Raw genomic sequence first — 19,586 nt, forward strand, 5'->3', positions numbered from 1 at the left:
ATAATGACTAAGTCTTTTGTTATTTTTAGTAAGAACTATCGAGTTGAAAGTTCCAATTACTGAATTCATAAATAATATTTTAGTAGTATAATTTATTGATTAATAGTAGCTTTTTTTTATTAGTTTATATATATAAAGTTTAGATACATAAAAAATTTTTTGCTTAGACTAATAATAATACTGTTAACATCAGAATAATAATACTATCAAATAAAGTACATTTTAATTTCAAGAAAACATCTCAACTACTTTGAGTTATCAACCAATAACACAGAATAAGCACTGAAATATAAATAATGTATAAACGTAATACAAGAACTTGAAGTGAAAAGGAATTAAACATTTGAAATAAACAAATCAAAATACGTGAATTATAAAATATTAAAATATTAAAAAAACGTGTATATTTAAACTGTTAAACTTGTAAATGTTCGTTTCATAATTTATCAATAATCACTTATAAATCTTCATTTGTTAAAAATTATAAATATTTTTTTCTATAAAATTCTGAAAGTAAAATCTCCCAAAGCAATTTAAAAGTTTGAAGTTTGTATTTTTCTTTCCTTGCGCATTGTACATCTTGTTATTATATTCATAACACCAATATGCTATAATGTGTTATGATATTTAATATAATTTAAAAACTCATTCAAACGTAACATTTAGCATGTATGTATAAATGAACTGATTTCGAAATTTTACACAAATTATTGAACCTTGAACCCGGAAACGCTTTTATTTCTGAGGTCGGGAAGCTTTTTAACATTTTATTTAAAAAAAATCAATAGTATGTGGAAAAAAATTACGATTAGAAAAGTTCTAACAATTATGTTTTTTTTATAATAAATTTAAGGCAATGGCAAATAAGGTAGTAATTTTATATTTTTTCATTTAATTCCGTTTTCACGATCATTATTTACTTTCTTAAATATTTTATTAAACGTTTCTGTGCCTACCAATTACCATTTTAATTCCTTCCGTTGTCTTGATGAAAACTGAAAACAAAATTTGTCACCAATATTCTGAAAAGTTAACACAAAGAATTAGGGAATTGGTATATTAATTAACGAAATACTCTGAGAATAGATTAACCGGTAAATGATTGAATTAGCTATTGAGTGAATTAGCTATTGAATGAATACGAATAAACTTAATTAACCATGTTAGATATTTTACTAGCTATTTTTTTATATTAATTTCATTTTTTAAATCGAATTTTGCTTTTTATGTTAAAAGTTATCTTAGAAAAGAACGAATACAAAAATGCTAAATAATTTTAAAAGCATCCTTAATTTCATGTGCTGTCTATGAAGTATTTTCACTTTAATGCGATTATTAGATTTCAATTATAATGCTTCTTGATATTTGCCTGCAAATATCTTTTGAATAGTTTTTTTATAAATCAATTTCATTATTTATATCATGTTCAAGCACATTTCCTTAATTAATGTGGGGTCTGAGGTATTCTTATTTCCATATAACCCTCAAATATTAGATTCATTGTTAGCTTTTTCATTCAAATATCTTCAATTGGAAGCATTTGTTAGTAACAATTATATTTAATTTCATTTCTCTGATAATGTTCTAAATTTATTGCCATGTCCAAAGTATTTTCAGCTTATTGCGATTGTTTCAAAAATCACTTTCATTGCTTGCGATATCCTCAATATTTTATTGTTTTTATGAGTCAAATATTAACAAATTATACACATTGATAACAATTATGATACTACAATAAATATTATCAAAACTTGACAGGAATATTTTGCGTGAAATAATTACTCTTTTTAAATTAATGTTAATTTGATGGTTCCTTTGAAATCATTTTCTATGCTTATCATTTTCTTAGGGGTCTGGATATCTTGGTTGGCACGGTGCTGGATTCACGTGCGTAAGAATAGGAGTTCAAATACAGCCGGCCGAAGATTTCCCATGTAGTAAATTGAGACCGATGCACGTTAGATCAGTAAGGTCACAAAGTTCTGCATGTCCCCCCCCCCAAAAAAAAAAAATTATACCTCTCGGGGTACTGAATTGGGAGTTGATCGTTCTCTGGATCGAGTATAAAATACGATCTGTGAATAAATATGAATGGGTTCACCTTATAAACGGGTGTGACGTATGGGTGTGGCAGAGACGTACGAGTGTGAATGGCGCTATTTAAAAACTAGAATAATCACACCCCTTGCCTTAAGAAAATGTTCAACAACAACCATTTTCTTACCAACCTCATTAGCTTAATGTTCTTAACAAAAACCGTTTTCCTTAGTCATCATTTTTATGCAAATAAATGATGAAATATATTCATCATTTTTACGCAAATTATACTATCGCATTTTTATCTTTAAATAAAGCTTCAGAATAAATCATAGAAAATGAAAAAAAATTATTATGAATTTAAAACTAACTGTAAGCTGATAAAAAATTTAAAGTCCAAACTGCCAGAATATGGTAAAATTTAAATTGTTTCTGGATCCACGAAGATTGTGCTATAGGATGTTGTGCTATATGGATTGTGCTATGAGTGTTGTGCTTAAAATTTTCGTATGCCAACTATATAATATCATTCTTTAATAATATATATTACGTAATAATGTGCAAACACTCAGGAAAAAGTATGGTTAAAATACCAGAATGTGTAAAATGTTTCGAGTCTCTGGCTCCTCGGGAACATCGTAAAGATCGTTAATTTCTACCTAAGCACTTACGTAATAATTTTGGTAAAATTAACTATGAATTATGATTTTATAACGTGTGATAAAATTTGGTATATGTGGTGAAATTTAGTAATTTTTTTTATGATACCTTAAAGCAAGGCATAAAAACTACTTATTAGGTCAAACTCACTTTTCAGTTTTATATTTTTCACTAAATGTGTGGTAATAAGTACTGTAATTTTGATATCTAGTATTTACGGTAAACCGTTTCCATATTAGCGAAAAATTACCAAATGAATGTTTCAAATACAGTATATTTTGGTTTAATTAACCAGAATTATTACTGCCATACAGTACGGTAATTTTACAAAGACTGTTTTTTCTCCATGTGGTATATAGTATATTAATATTCATGTAAATACACAGAATCTTTAAATATATTACGAAGCAGTCCTGTTCTACTTAAAGAAACTAATTAATTTTACGGAAATAATTAAAAAAGGCTCATTTTTTCAGTGTTTTTATTGCTTTTTAGCAATATTATTAAGCAATTTTGAGTTCCATTATAAAATGAAACTTTTCGAATCATTATTCTGTACTAAATCTTGTTAAACATTATCAGATGTAAATTTCACGAAACATTTTGTAACTGCTGGTTGTTCTTGCAGAATACAATGAAAAATATTTCATAATACTCTTGATTCATAATTTTTTGTTCATAAAGAAAATTTCGTTTAATTGAAAATCAATGAATTTTTTCATCGCATCTTCTTTTAAAATAGAAAACAAGAAAACAATTTCAAAACGTATCATTCTTAGTAATTGGTTTAAGTTGCTAAATTTAAATATTAATGATTCACATTTTCGTATTTAAACAGTGGTAACTCACAAATAAAAAAATTTAAAAATACAGGAATATTTTTTTTTTGAAGTAATAATTTGTTTATAAGTTTTTGAGCAAGTTTTTTTAGTTTTGAAAAAGTTATTTTTCTAACAAACATTTGTCCTAATTCATACGAAAATTTTCATTTCCTAATTTAAAATTTGCTTTGCTTTACTAATACTGTGGACCTCCAGGACTCAGTTGTTAAGGGGTTCGATCCTTAGTAGGGTTTGAAGCGCAGCCTGCTTCAGGTCGATGAATACTCTCTGGCCTGAGAAGTAAAGGCGGCCTATGCTCAATGCTAACCTTATAGCTTTCAATTAGGTCGTTAATCTCGAAATTAGAGAGCCTTACATTTCATGCCTCCCCTCTGGTCCACAACGGACAATTGCGGGAATACTTTACTAACACTAAAATTTGCGTTCCGGATTTTTCCAGAACAAGTATGTTTTACTTTCATTGCATGCATAGAGTAATACACAATAATAATTATTAATTATCTTGTAATAAAATATAGTTTTTTAGTTGTTAATAAAGATATTTATGTGTAAAGATCACATCAAATAGAAACATTACCAATACTTCAAATCATTTTTTTAATCACATATTCTTAAAGAAATTTTTAAATTTAGCGAAGGAAAATTCATTTTATTCATAATTTATATAATAATACTAAACCTAACTATCAAAATTATTTAGTTAAGGCACAGCATTAATAGTAATTTACTGGAAAATGAATATCAATGAAATTAAAATGTTAAGAACTCAGGCAAAAAAATTCATAACAATGTTAAACATTAAAATTGAATTCTAAAAGTTGTGCTAAAGTGAAAACGTTTTACAAGCACATATAATTACAGACTTTTATGAAAATTATTTCAAACAAGTGTATCAAACTGACGATATTAAGGTTCATTTAAATGAGTGATATCTTCTAAAAATTAATTTTATCACACTATACCGCATTGAAAGGAAAATTTCGAAAAATTGTAAACAATGAAAATAATTGTAAACAATGAAAAATTGCATTAAAATTAGGAGAAAGGTCATTTTGTTAACTGGTTTAAACAATAAGCATTCCAATTACTCATTCTAGACGTATTAGTTTGATTGAGATATTTTGACTGATCAGCATCTTAGTCTGGTATTTTTTCAAAGGATTGTGCTATCGTAAAGGAAACAACATTAGTAACTTGCCTTTATCATAATTTTAAAACTTGTTATACTTCACTTTAAGAGTTTTTACTCCTTTCAAAATCTAACATTTAAAATTCAGAAAATGATTAAAAAAAATTCTAAAATATCTATCTTATTTTGCAAAACAAAACTACCTATCAAACAACGAAAAAGTTTCTTTATTCCGTATACCTATCTTAATAAAAAGAACCAATATTTTACAACGTCATCCAATTGTAATTGTTTTTCTCTACTCTATGTTATTTTAACGCACAAAAATGCATTATTATCTTCAATTTTCAGAGAGATCTTTTATAAACTTTAAAAAATCCAGGAAAATGTTTCGACGGAAAACTGATTACTTTTAAGAGGAAAAAATTTCCAGCTCACCTTTTCCCAAAACACTAGCTTTTCGAGTTCCAATTATAACAACAATTCAATTATAGTTCACCTAACTATTCGGCTATGCTAAGTAAAACAAATACTTTTAAGGAAATAATTATTGCATAATTTTTTTTCCGTATTACTTTAAACAGGATTTTTTATTAATAGCAAATTTAGTAATCAATAGATATTTTTCAAATCAATATTATGCTTAGTATCCTGTTAAAATTTTGCACTCTAATTTAAAGTGATTTTCCTGCTACAACACTGTCAATTTGCGCTCTTTTTTTTACAGTGCAAATGCAAGCGTTTTTGGTTTCGTTTAATGCATTGAATAGTATTACTTAATAATTAATTGTTTTAAATTATTTTTCAACAAATACAAAAAAATTTTATTGAAATAAATATAACCTTAAATATCCTTTAAAATAAAAAAAACTACAAAACTATTTCAAAATATTTTTTTTTTATTCTTTTGTCTGATTCGTTCAACCTAGATACTTAAACAACTTTTTTTCTTAATTTTTTATAACTCATTTTGTACGTAATATTGCAAACTCGAAAAAGTTTAAAAATAAATAAAGCAGATACATATTTTTTACTTTATTTAAACGCTTATTTAATAAAGAAAAAATTTTAAAATTTCAATGAATAAAGTTTACCCCTTCATCGAATGGTGGCATTTTACCGCACATGGTTATTTTATCGCACAAAATTTATCATAAATTCTACTCACCTTTGAAATCCTTAACAATTTTTTAAAAATCCATTAAAATCCGAGAAAATATTTTCTCGGATAACTTGAATGGTGAAGTCATGAAACTGATTACTTTTTTCAAGATTAAAAAAAAAAAAGAAAAATATATCAGAACACTTTTTTTCTCCAATACAGTTTTCTCAAGCTTCAGCTATTCCGTTTAACGGGATCTTATCATTAGAAGTCCGCATCCTACTGAAACGGGAAAGGCTCTGGATGTCTCAGGATCTGCTCTTCCCTTTCCCGATCCTGATTTCTCCTGGAACTGTTTGTTGCGTGCGCATATGGGGGAGGGGATTTCAAAGAGGGGGGGATGCTGAAGTAAAGAAAAGGTTAGAGATGCGAATGATGTTTGTACTAATGCTCGCAACTTTAATTTTTTTTTCTTATCTTTTTATTTTTTTCCTATTTCACGCCTATAACTATTAATCTAATTTTACGACGACATCCATGGGTTATGTGATTACGTTTTCTCCATAAAAAGGGGGGAACGATTATGATACTTTTATTAAGTTGCATCGATAGCAATGCTTCACTAAGCCAGATGATGGAGAATAAAATTTCGAAAATAAAAGAACAAAAATCGTTTTGATTATTGCTTTTCTTCGCATTATTGCAAGCTCGAACGAACGAATTGCGAAACGATTTGAATCAAAGCAGCGATGGAAGTTTGTTTATTTCATTCGCTTAGATTTATTTCGAGAAACATTTTGTTTGTATTTACTCGAGTTAAGCCTCATCAAGGTATTAATTATCAGACAAATATTTTTGCGATAAAATATTTAAATTTGATTAGAGTATTGGAATAAAAATAAAACAATTATAACTCGGATATATCTTCGACTTTTCATTATTCCTTGCACCTCATAACTTGGAAGATTTTTTCTTAACCTTCATTAAGATCGTTTAAAGAAAATGACAGAATACAGATATCAAAAGTTCACAGAAGACTATTAAAAGTATTTTATTATTGAGAAAAAAAAATTTTTTTTTCTCAAAATACGAAGTTGTTTTATTATGAGTTTCTATACGAAGAAATAAAATTCCGATGAAATTACGCATCGTATCGTAAAGGCATTTCTAATTTAAAAAAAAAAATAAATAAATAAATAAAAAAATAAAAAAAAACAATAAAACAAACAATAACTTAATTTTGGTTATAGAACGGTACGGTACTTAAGCGATTCAAAAGGAAGGCGTTTCCATTCATATCGTAACGATTTCTGGTCGTGGAAATTCTGGTTTTGATACAGCAGCTGAAATATACGGTATTTAAACCATTCATATGGTAATTTTTAAGTTCATGTCGTATCGGTACACCTGAAACACTGAAAGTAAATTTACCCAGAAATACTGCACATTTCACCATATTCTAGTAATTTTGACCTTTTTTTTCAGTCTATGAATAAATAAAAATTTAAATGGTATTACTTTTTTTCCTATATTCTACATAAAGTTGCAAGTTTTTCAATGAATCCATTGAATTAGTATTTTAAATAAAATAACCATCTAATTGAAAAAGCTGCTTTGTGTAATTTTTAGTTTTTCGTGAAGGATTTATATCTTAAGTTAAAGAATAAATATGTATTTTGATAGTGAATATTTCGATGCTTATTAACTATTTATTATTTTTAGTTCAGCAACAGCTTAAATATACGGTATTTAAACTATTCATTTGGTAATTTTCCATTCTAATGGTACATTACTAGACATGATAGTATACAAAATTATCTTCTTCTTATCTCTCACCTGGTCTGACGCATCAGGTCGAATTAATTATATCAGTTATTTATTTTACTACCTCGAATTATAAGTCAAATAAACCGTTGACCTTAAGCATGTCGGTGACAAAGAGAGAAGACGCGTAAATTTATCTTGTACTGAGTCCAAGATATGTTTGGGAGTAGCCTGATGGACATTTAGGACATGTGGGAAGGTTGTCACTCCACCAGAAAAGTTTAGACATTTCAGGTGACCTCTAGCGATAGGCAAGTTTGGGTCTCTCGAAAAGGAAAGAGAGAATCCTGGTTCAGTCGGCATTTACTAGTTGTTGGGGAGGGGGGGCAGTGACAAGTCTTTTTCAACCGTAGATTTTTTTGATTGTATAAAGTGATATAATATTTTGGTGGTATTAGTCATACGTTTCATTGGAGTGTAGATTCTTTTGAGTGACGCACCAGTGGTCTGTCTTGGCACCTTCACCTGCAGGCATTAGCTGAGCACAATGGAGTGCCTTTCAGTATACACTACCAAAGTACTTCACCCACTCCCCCCCAGGACCACCCTCTCTCCACGTTGAGGTAGTCTGCTAGGACTCCGAGAGGGTTACAAAATTATAGTTCTTATTAGCACACATTAGGTAAAAATACAAAACTGATAAGTAAATCAAACCGAATAAATGGCTTTCACGCTATGCTCTACGGTATCATAAAAAATTTAAAAAAATTTTACAACTTTTTAAATTTTATCACTTATTATAAAACTATATTTTATAGTTAATTTTGTCAAAATCGTTACCTAAACGTTTTCGTAAAAATTAGCTTTAAGCGTTCCCATAAAGCCAGAAACATAGTAACTTTTACTTTATCCTGTAGTTTTGGCCATACTTTTTTTTTTCTCAGTGTAGTGTGTTTCTAATGGCACCTTGGTTTGCAGACAGTCGAATGAGATGAGGAGGGATGTCAATCAACTCTATCCTCTTATTAATTCCTTAATAGCTATATCTTGTTATTCAAAAGGGAAAAAGAGGGAGCTCATAAAGTTTAGATAAATGTGAGATGCCTGAAACTCTAAGATTTTTCCTTGGAAGAAAATTCACTTCTTTTAAAAAAATAATTGAAGTCAGAAGTCGCTTTTCAAAGAGTTCATAAAATAAAATGGCATATTAATTTTTTGTCTAAAGTCTTTCATAACAAAATCTCTTTCAAATCAACTTTTTTGAGCCATAAGAGTTTAAACAGTAAATGTTTCAAGAAAGAAAAGCTTTTTTAATTTTAAACTTCAGTAGTAGCATATAAAAAAATTTCATTTAAAAATGTATTAATTGTTTAAAAATTGAAACTAAATATTCTTTGTGATATTCCTTAAAAAATTAGAAAATAATGTCATAATTAGTACTTGATGGTTACATAAATTTAATTGAAACTCGAAACTAATTTGGTCACCCTTTACATTTAATAAAATTTCTAACAATGTGATTTACAAAAATAAAACAATTACATCATTTGATAATTTATGTTTTTCAATTGCAGGATATTGTACAACTCTCAACACATAATGCTTTGTTAAAAATCATTTCAAATATCACAAAGAATTGCAACTACAACCTTAATAATGACTTTAAAAAACCCATTGTAGTTTTTCATCATTATTAAAATTTACCATATTCTACCAGGTAGTTTTAGCCATACTTTTTTTTCTCAGTGCAGTGCGTGTGTGATGGCATCTTGGTTTTGCAGTGGAATGAGATAGGGGGGGGGGGGAGGTTACACGAGCTATCTATGAACTCTAGTCTCTTATTAATTATAGCTAGATGTTATAAATAGCGATATGCTGTTATTCAAAAAGGAAAAAAGTCTCAAGGATGAGCTCATAGAGTTTAGATAAGCGAGAGAAAGATACAGACGAGACGTCTGTATCTTCTCCAAATTTTTTGCTACACTCACTTTTACAAAGCTGGATTTAGCCAAGCGCATTTGTTGTTCAAAAAAAATAGACATAAAATGAGAATATAAAATTCTTTATCAAGGTTTGAAAAGTTCTATTATGAACAGCAAGTTTATTAATCACTGTAAATAAATTCTTAACACTTTAAAGTATGCATGGAAATTTTTTTTTGCATTTTCTCCAATACCTACACCATCCATTTAATGAAAAAAATATTGATTTCTACGAAGTGCATTTCAAGTAGAAAATGAATTAACAATAATTCTAATCTTACCACATGGAGAAAGAAATTCTGGTAATATTTATGTACTGTATTGTAATGACAAAAACATGTATTGTAATGACTGGTAAAAAGATCTATAGCCAAACCAAATTTTAAAAACAAAATATACTATATTTAAACCATTCATTTGGTAACTTTTATGTTTATATAGTAACGGTATACCGGAAATTCTGGTACAATCACATAATACAATCACTCACCTGTACTCTTTTAGTACAATTAATATTGAAGAGAGCATATTTCAAAATCAAATGAGAGTGATTAATTTCATAAGTCATTAATAGGAAATCAGAAAAAATAATTCATTTTGAAAATGAGTTCATTAAAATTTCTTTTATAAAATGAGTTAAAAGTGAGAGAAATGTGAGCATAAACTTATATATAAGCTCTTAAATTATAAATTTAATTCAATATTATTTATTTTATTATTATTTACTTCATAATATATTATTGAATTTATTTATTTTATTGCTTGACATTTTTAAGAGCAAAATTGATTTAGACAAAAAAAAAATGTCAATCTTTTAGGCGACATTTAAGGCAGCAGCAGAGGCACGAAAGTTTTTTAAGTCACACGAATATCATGGATCTGTTCACCGTTAAGACCATAAACTGGGTATATTACAGTCTTTTCTAGTCATGGTTAAAAAGTGTTATTCTTTAAAAACTAACAATTTTATTAACAATTTAAAACTAACAATTTTATTTTATTAAGTGCTAAGGTGCTGCTAAGACTAGTGAAAAAAAAACGATTTTAGAGAAAATTTTCGAAACTGAGTTTATTATAAATTTAGAACATAACTTCCTAAAATTACTTTACTTTTGTTCGTTGTCTAATAATTGACCAAGTTATAGCAGTGTTTTAGCAAGGTGATAACAGTGGATAAACTAGTGATTTTTAAGTCTTTAAAAGCGTTTATCTCAAAATCAAGTTTCTTTTTTTATTTTACAATACCATAAACACGATTGAAAATATAATTTTAAAAATAACAGTTTACAATTTTTCATGAGTGTTTGTGAGTATAGCACTCATTTGAATTACAGACTATAAGAAAAGAACAGAATTTCATTTTTTACGCCTTTTTTTCGCAAAGACACGTGCGGAAAGTTTTAAAAATTTGCTTTTTTAACTACATTGAGCCCTAACTCAGTAGTGAATGCACTTGTATTTAAGATAATAGTTCAAAACATAGTTGATAGCCTACTAAATAAAATCCTCAAAGGACTTTACTTTGAGCGATACAATTTTTCTACAGTGTTTAGCGTAAGTACAAAAAATTCGTCATTTTTACCAAAAAATCGTCATTTAAAGTAATAATAATAATAACAATAGTTTTTTGTTAGTTTCATAAGTTTTTACAGAAATTAAAACATATAAACTAGTTTTTTTTAAATTTTTGATTAATATTTTTTTTAAAAAAATGGCGAAACTAGTCAGATACCTTAATATCAAATACTTTATGCTGAGTTATAAATAAGAATAATTCTTCAATATTAAACTTTAAAAAAAGGTATGAATCTTAATATGTAATCAATACTATTATCATCAGCTGTATATTAACGACCCTCTTGAATTATCTAACATTTCTCAAATACCCGAAATCTCGCTATCGCCCCCCCCCTTAAAGTCTTCACCACCCACTGGGGGGAAATAGCACCCACGTTAGGAACCTATGATCTAGATTACAGCGTTATTAGGGCTTATTTAAATTAAATCATACGTATAACGTGATACATAATTACTGTAGTCTACTGTGCGAGTAAAGAACAGTGCTGTAATAGTTAAATATATAGTCTATATGCTACGGTCAATATGAATAGACGGTAACTATTTATACTAACTGGTCAATATTAATATTAACCAAATAAGCCGGTTCATGTGAATAATTTAAGCGAATTTATCAAATTAACCGGTTACTATTGATAATAAATCAATGAAATTTGGTCAACGTCATTCTTTTGCTTTTTTAGTGAGGATATTTCCGTATCATGATTTCGCACGCCAACAACAATCGTCAAGGCACCAATCGGAAAAATAAAATAAATTATAAAAAAAAACTGTCAATGTTTGCCCGGGGAGCCTACTTGTTATATTCTTCGAGTTGCTCCCCTTTAGTCATGTTTTTTTTTTAATTTTTTCTTTTTTTTGAAGTTTTTAGCAGGCCGCCGCCTGGATTATCCCCTTTTTATTTCTTATATTTCTTCTCTTTTTATTTATTCCTTTTTTATCAATCACAGAATCATTGTATAGGGAAAAATATACTTGAGGGTGCCCCTTGGCGAAATTGGCGACTTATGTTTGGCGCTATTCCTGTTTGCGCGGAACACTGTGGTAACAGGAATGGTAGCCAAAACATAATGATAAATTTAATAAAACATTGGAAAATTTCAACAAAACATCGGATAAAGCTTGCAATGAGCCCAATCTAAGCAAAATTAATAAACCCAATAAAAAGGATTTTGAATCTAAGCTAAAATTAATGGAGTAGGAGCAAAAAGAAAAGGAAAAAAAAAACTCACTTCTTCATTAAGCTTGAATATTCTCAGATTTAGGTGCACAGAAATATCTAATAACAGTTAGATACTGTCTAAATTTATCATGAATAGAATCTGTCTACCTCCGTCCCGCAGTGGACTGATCGTTAAGACACGGTTCCCAGCAGATCACCGAAGTCAAGCATCACTGGCTGCGGTCAGTGTGCGGGTGGGTGACCACTTGGATCAGTCTGCGCAGGGACCGAGGGTGTGCGGTATTGGTCCTCGTTAAACTGTGCTACCGTAAAGTGCTCGACTTCGCGCGCAGGTCGTCGGGCTACCGAAGCGGGGGTACCATCACCTCCGCGAGGATCAAAATTGTGATGGCATGTCCTCGGATCATCCTCCGGGATGTTTCCCAGACCGTCGCCAATAGCCCATTGTGCAGCTCTAGTGCGACGTAAATTAACAACAACAACAAGTGTCTACCTCCACCGCCATATAAATTCGACGAAATAGGAATCGAAAATGGCGTCTGTAATACCGGACTAGCGGTGACATTTTTTTCTTAAATCCCTTTTCATGACTGCCCACATACCTTCGATCTTATAGACCAGATTCAAAAGTAACCTTATCAACCGGTATCCAACGTAGAACTAACGGACCTCTGAAATTACAACCGTTGAACATTTAAAAATAACACTAAAATCTAAACCGATCAGAATCACGATTGGATTTCAACATCGCCCAGCTAGGTGATCAACCGCGATCACAACTTGGCGAGAATCAAGGGGCACCCACAAATATAGTCTACCCATTGTATATCATTAAGATTGGCTATTCATGTAATCAGGTATTCAACTATAGAATTTAGTTTTATGAGTTGATTAGTTTGTTCGTATATTCATTCATGAGCTAATTCGCTGATTCTGTCAAAAAATACAAAATACTTACTGACCTCAAATAAAACTCAGAGGACTTCGAATCAAATAATTAAAACTCTACTATTGCGTTTAATACAAGGTCCGGCTATTAATTTCCAGGACTGACGTAACTGTAGGAGAACGAAAAGCCGGAAGATGGCGCTAATGATTGCATATTGAAGAGTGCTTTCTTGCGCATGTGCAGTGCAATCGGCACCATGCTGAAATAAGTGGTTCTCGAAGAAAGGCGCATTAAAACGTAGCTCTTAAATTCCTGTTGTCGAAGTGACAATGGAGCAAGAATAAACATTAAATGTTGCTTCAAATTGGGCAAGAGAGCTGCGGAAACCTACAAATTGTTAAAACAAGTTTACGGCGAGGAAGCATTGTGTCGCTCAAGAACTTTTGAATGATTTAAAAGCTTTCGGGACTGCGCGAAAGCGTGGAAGATGATCTACACACAGGTTGGCCGCAGTCGTTACGCACGCCCGAAGCAATTGAAAAAGTTCGCTGACCACACATTGCGCTGCCTGTGAGGCTATTCTTAACCCAGCATGGTGTCGTTAAGATGCAGCATCCACCATACTCTCCAGACCTAGCACCCGCAGACTGTTTCCTAAGCTGAAAAATTCGCTGAAGGGGACAAGATTTCAAGATGTCGAAGCCATCAAGAAGACTGTAACGCCACTATTAAAGAGCATTCCGAAAGAGGACTTTAAAACTTCTTTCCGAAATTTGTACAGCCGAGCACAGACGTGCATTACGGCTGATGGGGATTACTTCGAATAATATTAAATGGCTATGCGTTTAATTTTATTTTCTTCTGAGTTATTCTATGAGTCCTGGAAATTAATAGCCGGACCTTGTATAAAAGGAAGATTTATTAACTAAACATTAAAATTACAGCATCGCAGTTCTAAAACAAAAACAAATCTCTACTCAAAAACTATTTACATTTTAAACCATCACCATGGCAACCACAAAAACTCTTCTCGTTGCCATCTTCAAACTGATATGTAATAAGTAAATTATTTAACAAAAAATACGATGCGTATGAGCACATAATATTTCACATCCTCCCACCTAAGTTAACAACATTAACAAAGTTAACTTACATAGCTTAACGATATCTTATGTTAAAATGACACTTTGCAAGAGTTTGAAATAAAATTTAAAGTTCTAATTCACTACGCAGTTCTTATAAATATAGTTTGTGAAGCCTTTTTAACAGCTTGTCCACTCCCTGTAAAATAAACGGCACAGGTAAAAATGCATATCCAGCCCTTTGAATTGTCTTTCAAAATCATAGGTTAAAGCCCAGCAAAGTCCACACCCGTTACAGGGAAAACAGTATCTTGAACTCTCTCACCTGGTGGAGATGCATTTGATGGATCTTCAGATTTGGCAGAAAAACGTTTGCAGACTACACAAGATCTCGATACAGCTTTTACAGTTCTTCTACCACACAGCAGCCAAAATCTTTCTCTAAGAGAATTTAATGTGCAGGAAACACCAGCATGCCCCCTTTTTCTATGTTCAGACAGTACTATAGGGTGCTCTCCAGGTAAAACAGCAGGTGTTCTAAACTCTTCAAAATCATCTCTCTTATATACAGTTGTTCTTAATCTATAGATTCCTTTCTTATCAATAATTATATCTAGAGTTTTAAGGCTTTTATCTGAAACTCTTGTAAATGACTCCTGTTGTATCAAGTATACAGTGGTTTTCTCAGCTTCCTCTAATTCATTTACAGAAAGATCTCCTTTTCTTCTTTCTTCATTTTTGCAATTAAAACGGAATCTCGTCACCCACGCCATAGTATGTACAATTTTTCGATTATCAGAAATATTAGAGCTCAAAAGTTTAGTCACTTCAAAATTTATCATTGAGGTTGTGACACCTTTTCTTTTCTCCCAGTTTACTTCCTCCTCATTAACGACATATTTAGACGAAGTCCACAATTCTTGAGGTAAATATATGGAACACTTCTTGGATCCACTTAGTCCAAAATACCTTGGAATATTAATTTTCTCAATGTGCAGTACACCTTCAATCCATTTTAAAAATTCTCTTCTGATGTTTTCATCAACATCATCATCCCAATTCAGTTTCAACTTCCAAATGCTCTGAAGAAGCAATTTTGGGATCATCGTTACAAGACAGATCATACCCAAGGGGTCAAAAAGTCTATGTACAGCTGACAGGATGGTTCTCTTCGTTACTTTCTCAATGTTAAGCTCTTTAATGCAACCTGTACTCACTGGAAGAGTATCATATTTCTTATCCCAGCTCATACCAAGAACATTTGAAGATGGCTGTGAATTTTCCTCGGTTAAGTCGGTGTACTCCCACCCTCTAAGATCGAATTTTCTACTTGCCATTATTTCAGTAGCAACTCTTTGAAACATATTCAATTCTTCTATGTCCTTGACACTCGTGACGCAATTGTCTACATAAAAACTTTTCATTAGTTTTTGTACAACATATTCAGGATAAGTAGCTTTTTGTTCCCTTATTTCTTTCAAAACATTCATCAGAAGGTATTTGATAGTTGAGGACAACAGAAATGGCCTACATATGACTCCAAATACTATCCTTCAATGCCTGTAAATCTTCAAGCCTTCATCATTAAGCCACAAAAATCTTAGGTAGTTCCTATCAGTTTCAGTAAGTCCGATTTGTAAGACGACTTTACGCATGTCTGAAACGACACCAATTCTCTCTGTCCAAAACCACATCAAAATACATGGTATTAATTCAATAAGATTTTCACCCTTCTCTAAGCAATCATTTAAACTTGGAAAACCTTTGGCCTTAGCTGAAGCATCAAATACGGGTCTAATTTTGGTAGTGCTATTTGGTTTTATAACTGCACGATGAGGTAGGTAGTGTTCATTTTCCTCGAAATTATCCTGTACTTCTTCTATTATTCCTTCCTCCATCCATTCATTAAAAACTTGCTCATACTCTTTATAAATCGACTGCAATTTAAGTCGGTTGACATTCGAATTCAATCTTTTATACGCCAGGTTATAGTTGGTTGGCAATGGAGGATGATCTTCCAGCCAAGGCAAGCTAACCACAAAACGGTTTTCTACATCTAGTCTGATTGTCTCCAAAAAGTAATCTTGTGTAGCTCTTTGCAATTATGCCTGCACTTTCTTCGCAGATGGATCTGTGATTCCCAAAACATCCAATGACCACAGTTGATTCACAGATGCTTCAGTCAAAAGAAATGAAAGAGAATAATTTGTCGTCCCAGCAATATCATTTATAGGTATCTTCCCCATAAGAGTCTACCCTAGATGTGACTCAACGGCAACAGGACCTTCAATCAAACATTTTACATTGCCAGTGAAAAGCTTGCCGGCCACATCAGCTCCAAGTAATAATTTGACGTCATTAGATACTCCTAGAGAACTGTACTCAGTATCATTCACACAAATTCCATATTCATTCAACTCTTTCAGCCATGGACCATTAGGGATGCGTTTGACATAATCAGAAATCATTGGTTGATCTAAACAAAGTACTTTGCAATTAAATTTGTTATCAGTACTCGCTAAAGTAAGTTTGTATTGAGAATGACACTTTTCACCTGATGATACACTTCCAAACAATTTGTGTACTAACTTAATTTCTCCGCATTTCTCTATACCCAAATATTTGACTACGTCTCTCGTAATATATGTTCTCTCAGAGCCTGTATCAATAATAGCTCTCACAAGTTTGTCTTTATCTCCATTTCTTATGAGCAGGACTAGAGTCTGTAATGAAACTTCAGAATGAAGTGATTGGCTATTTTAGACGTTATCGCCAACGGTTGCTTTACTCTCTGGGTTTTGAACTTCATTACTGGCCGCAACTTCTCTACAAAGAAGTATGTTGTGCTTTTTACCACAATTAAAGCATGGTTTCTGTCTGCAATTTATTACTCTGCGGCCTAGTCGTAAGCATAAGAAACAACAACGTGATCTTGCAACAGCAGTTTCTCTATCATTTAAACTCCAATTTTTTGCATATTCACAATTCCAAGAATTGTGCTGGTTTTCACAAAAAAGGCACTTTCTCTTATCATGTGGTGAAGTAAGCAATTCAGAAGTGGAAGGTACTTGTGCAGATTTACCAAATTTTTGTTTCAACTGGAATCTACCATTCGTAGGAATTCTTCGTTTCTCACCATCATCTGTACTTCTCACGAAGGATTGAGATGCCATGTTCACTCTCTCTTCAGCCTCTACTTCTCTCTCTAAGAACTCTAGCAAAGTATCCAAATCAGTCTTGGTAGTTGGTTCAGCTCCTTCAACGTTTGGAACAACATGAATAATCGACCGTTTGTTTATAGTCCGATATCTTTCCCACGTCTTGAGCGTTTCCTCTGGAATAGACGACTCGACTAGAGGAAATAACATTGCAGCATATTTTTCTCTTGTTACTCCTAACACTTCTAGTGATTGAAGTTTTGACTCCAGTTGATCATAAAGTTTCCGCAGAGATTTCTCAGATTTGCTTTGCTTCTGTAATACTAAAGCTAATAACTCTCTCCCATACACTTGAATCAACAATTCATCTTTTCCATACCGAGTTTTAAGTTGATTAATTGTTGTTTTATAACTCTCTCCACTCGGAGGAAAACTCTTTGAAAGTTCATCAGCAGGTGATCCTTTTAACATGGATTGCGATAAATAAGGGAATTTATCATGGTCACCAATATTCTGATCTTTGCAACTTTCTCAAATTGGCACCAAAAACTGAACCAGTTTTTCAAATTTCCATCAAAGACTGGAAGCTTAATCTTTGGATACTGCAAATTTGTCGAATCAACAACTAAATGGCTAGTAACGGACATATTATGTTTTTCAGAAATGGAATAAAGTAAATTTTCCAATTTAATATCAAAAACTCTAATTTTATCAATATAAGATTCGGAATCATCTATTTCGTTATCAATTTCTTTTTCATCTCGAACTTCCGAAAACAACTCAGTTCTTACATTTTCTTCAGATACAAGTAATTGCTTACCTTTTTCTGATATGATTCTTAATTTCGACAATTTCTCTTCATCGTTCATTTCAGTCTCAATTTTTGCAAAATCATTGCATGACTGAGTAAACAATCTACAATGCTGTGTTCTCACTTGCTTCAATACTTCCATTTTCACTCAGATTCAGTAATAGTCGTTTTCTAAAATCTCAACAGAAATTCAAAGTCCTGTCGCGGACGCCATATGCCAAAAAATACAAAATACTTACTGACCTCAAATAAAACTCAAAGGACTTCGAATCAAATAATTAAAACTCTACTATTGCGTTTAATATAAAAGAAAGATTTATAAACTAAACATTAAAATTACAGCATAGCAGTTCTAAAACAAAAAACAAATCTCTACTCAAAAACTATTTACATTCTAAACCATCACCATGGCAACCACGAAAACTCTTCTCGTTGCCATCTTCAAACTGATATGTAAGAAGTAAATTATTTAACAAAAAATACGATGCACATAATATTTCACAGATTCATCAGTGGATTGATTTTCTTATTCATCCATTAATAAAATATTTACTAATATATCTATTCACTGATTATTTGAGCTTTCTCACCCGAGTATTAGTGACAAAATCAGTTATTAATTTCAATTAAAAAGTTGAGAGAATTAAAATGATAGCAAAGTGGGCGTAGAAATGTTTAATAAAATCATTGTGAAAATGAATAGGTTTATGAGATCAAAACTAAAATTTACAAAATCATTGTATGTAATCAGAATTGACTATTCAAGGAATCAGGCCTTTCAATTTTTGAAAAACATGGGTTCAATCATTGAAAATCTTCAGAATGTCAAAATTCTCCAACGACTCCTCTTTAGAGATTAAATCGGCAAATATATTGCTAACTTAAAAATTATTTGCAAAAGGGCAAGATTATATTATCATTAAAATTTATAAATGAAAATGCGTAATTTGTATTTTAAGTTTTATCTTTGAATTTTTGAATTTTAATACACAAATACCGATAAGTACTTCGAAATAGAAAATAATTAAAAGCTATCTGAAAAATATTTATATCGATTGGCAAGTGACACTTCGGCTGCTTTCCTTGTAATGCCCTTAACACCATACTATCACACAATTGATATATTAAAAACAACAATTTACTTATAATAGGGATAGAGTGCTCTCCTTACAATCGGGTAAGCCGGGTTCGAATCTCAGCGATGACTAGTCGATTCGAATTCCCCACTCGACATGCACTGACCATAGTGCTGAAGTAAAAATATCATCAGTGGTAGATGGATCATGACCTCGAGTTCCCTTGGCATCAGGCTAACCGTGGGAGTTTTTCGTGGTTTTCCTCTCCGTGTAACGCAAATGTGGATTAGTTT

General features: G+C 31.2%; 4 protein-coding genes across 5 annotated transcripts in view; all 4 read right to left on the minus strand.

Moving 5' to 3' along the window:
• The window catches only part of LOC107436632 (uncharacterized), a 330,656-nt gene extending 324,585 nt beyond the window's left edge, over window positions 1–6,071 (minus strand). For both annotated transcript variants that reach the window (XM_043043999.3, XM_043044000.3), the window contains exon 1: window positions 5,837–6,071. The gene's annotated coding sequence lies outside the window, so the exon portion shown is untranslated. The remainder of the gene's footprint in view (window positions 1–5,836) is intronic.
• Window positions 6,072–14,514: 8,443 nt separating this feature from the next.
• Window positions 14,515–15,738, minus strand: LOC139425088 (uncharacterized). Its single transcript, XM_071178134.1, has one exon. The coding sequence runs from the start codon at window positions 15,736–15,738 to the stop codon at window positions 14,515–14,517; it is 1,224 nt and encodes a 407-aa protein (XP_071034235.1).
• Window positions 15,739–15,801: 63 nt separating this feature from the next.
• On the minus strand, window positions 15,802–16,146 carry LOC107439079 (uncharacterized). Its single transcript, XM_016051555.1, has one exon. The coding sequence runs from the start codon at window positions 16,144–16,146 to the stop codon at window positions 15,802–15,804; it is 345 nt and encodes a 114-aa protein (XP_015907041.1).
• Window positions 16,147–16,500: 354 nt separating this feature from the next.
• Window positions 16,501–18,359, minus strand: LOC107439078 (uncharacterized). Its single transcript, XM_071178135.1, has 3 exons — window positions 17,957–18,359; window positions 17,026–17,867; window positions 16,501–16,971 (listed from the first exon to the last, which is right to left on the minus strand). Exons 1-3 carry the CDS (start codon window positions 18,357–18,359, stop codon window positions 16,501–16,503), a joined length of 1,716 nt encoding a protein of 571 aa, XP_071034236.1.
• Between the last annotated feature and the right edge of the window lie 1,227 nt (window positions 18,360–19,586).

The sequence above is a fragment of the Parasteatoda tepidariorum genome, chromosome 2 (genome assembly GCF_982258835.1).
Source record: "Parasteatoda tepidariorum strain Cologne lab strain chromosome 2, Ptep-v5.0, whole genome shotgun sequence".
NCBI classification, from domain to species: Eukaryota; Metazoa; Arthropoda; class Arachnida; order Araneae; family Theridiidae; genus Parasteatoda; species Parasteatoda tepidariorum.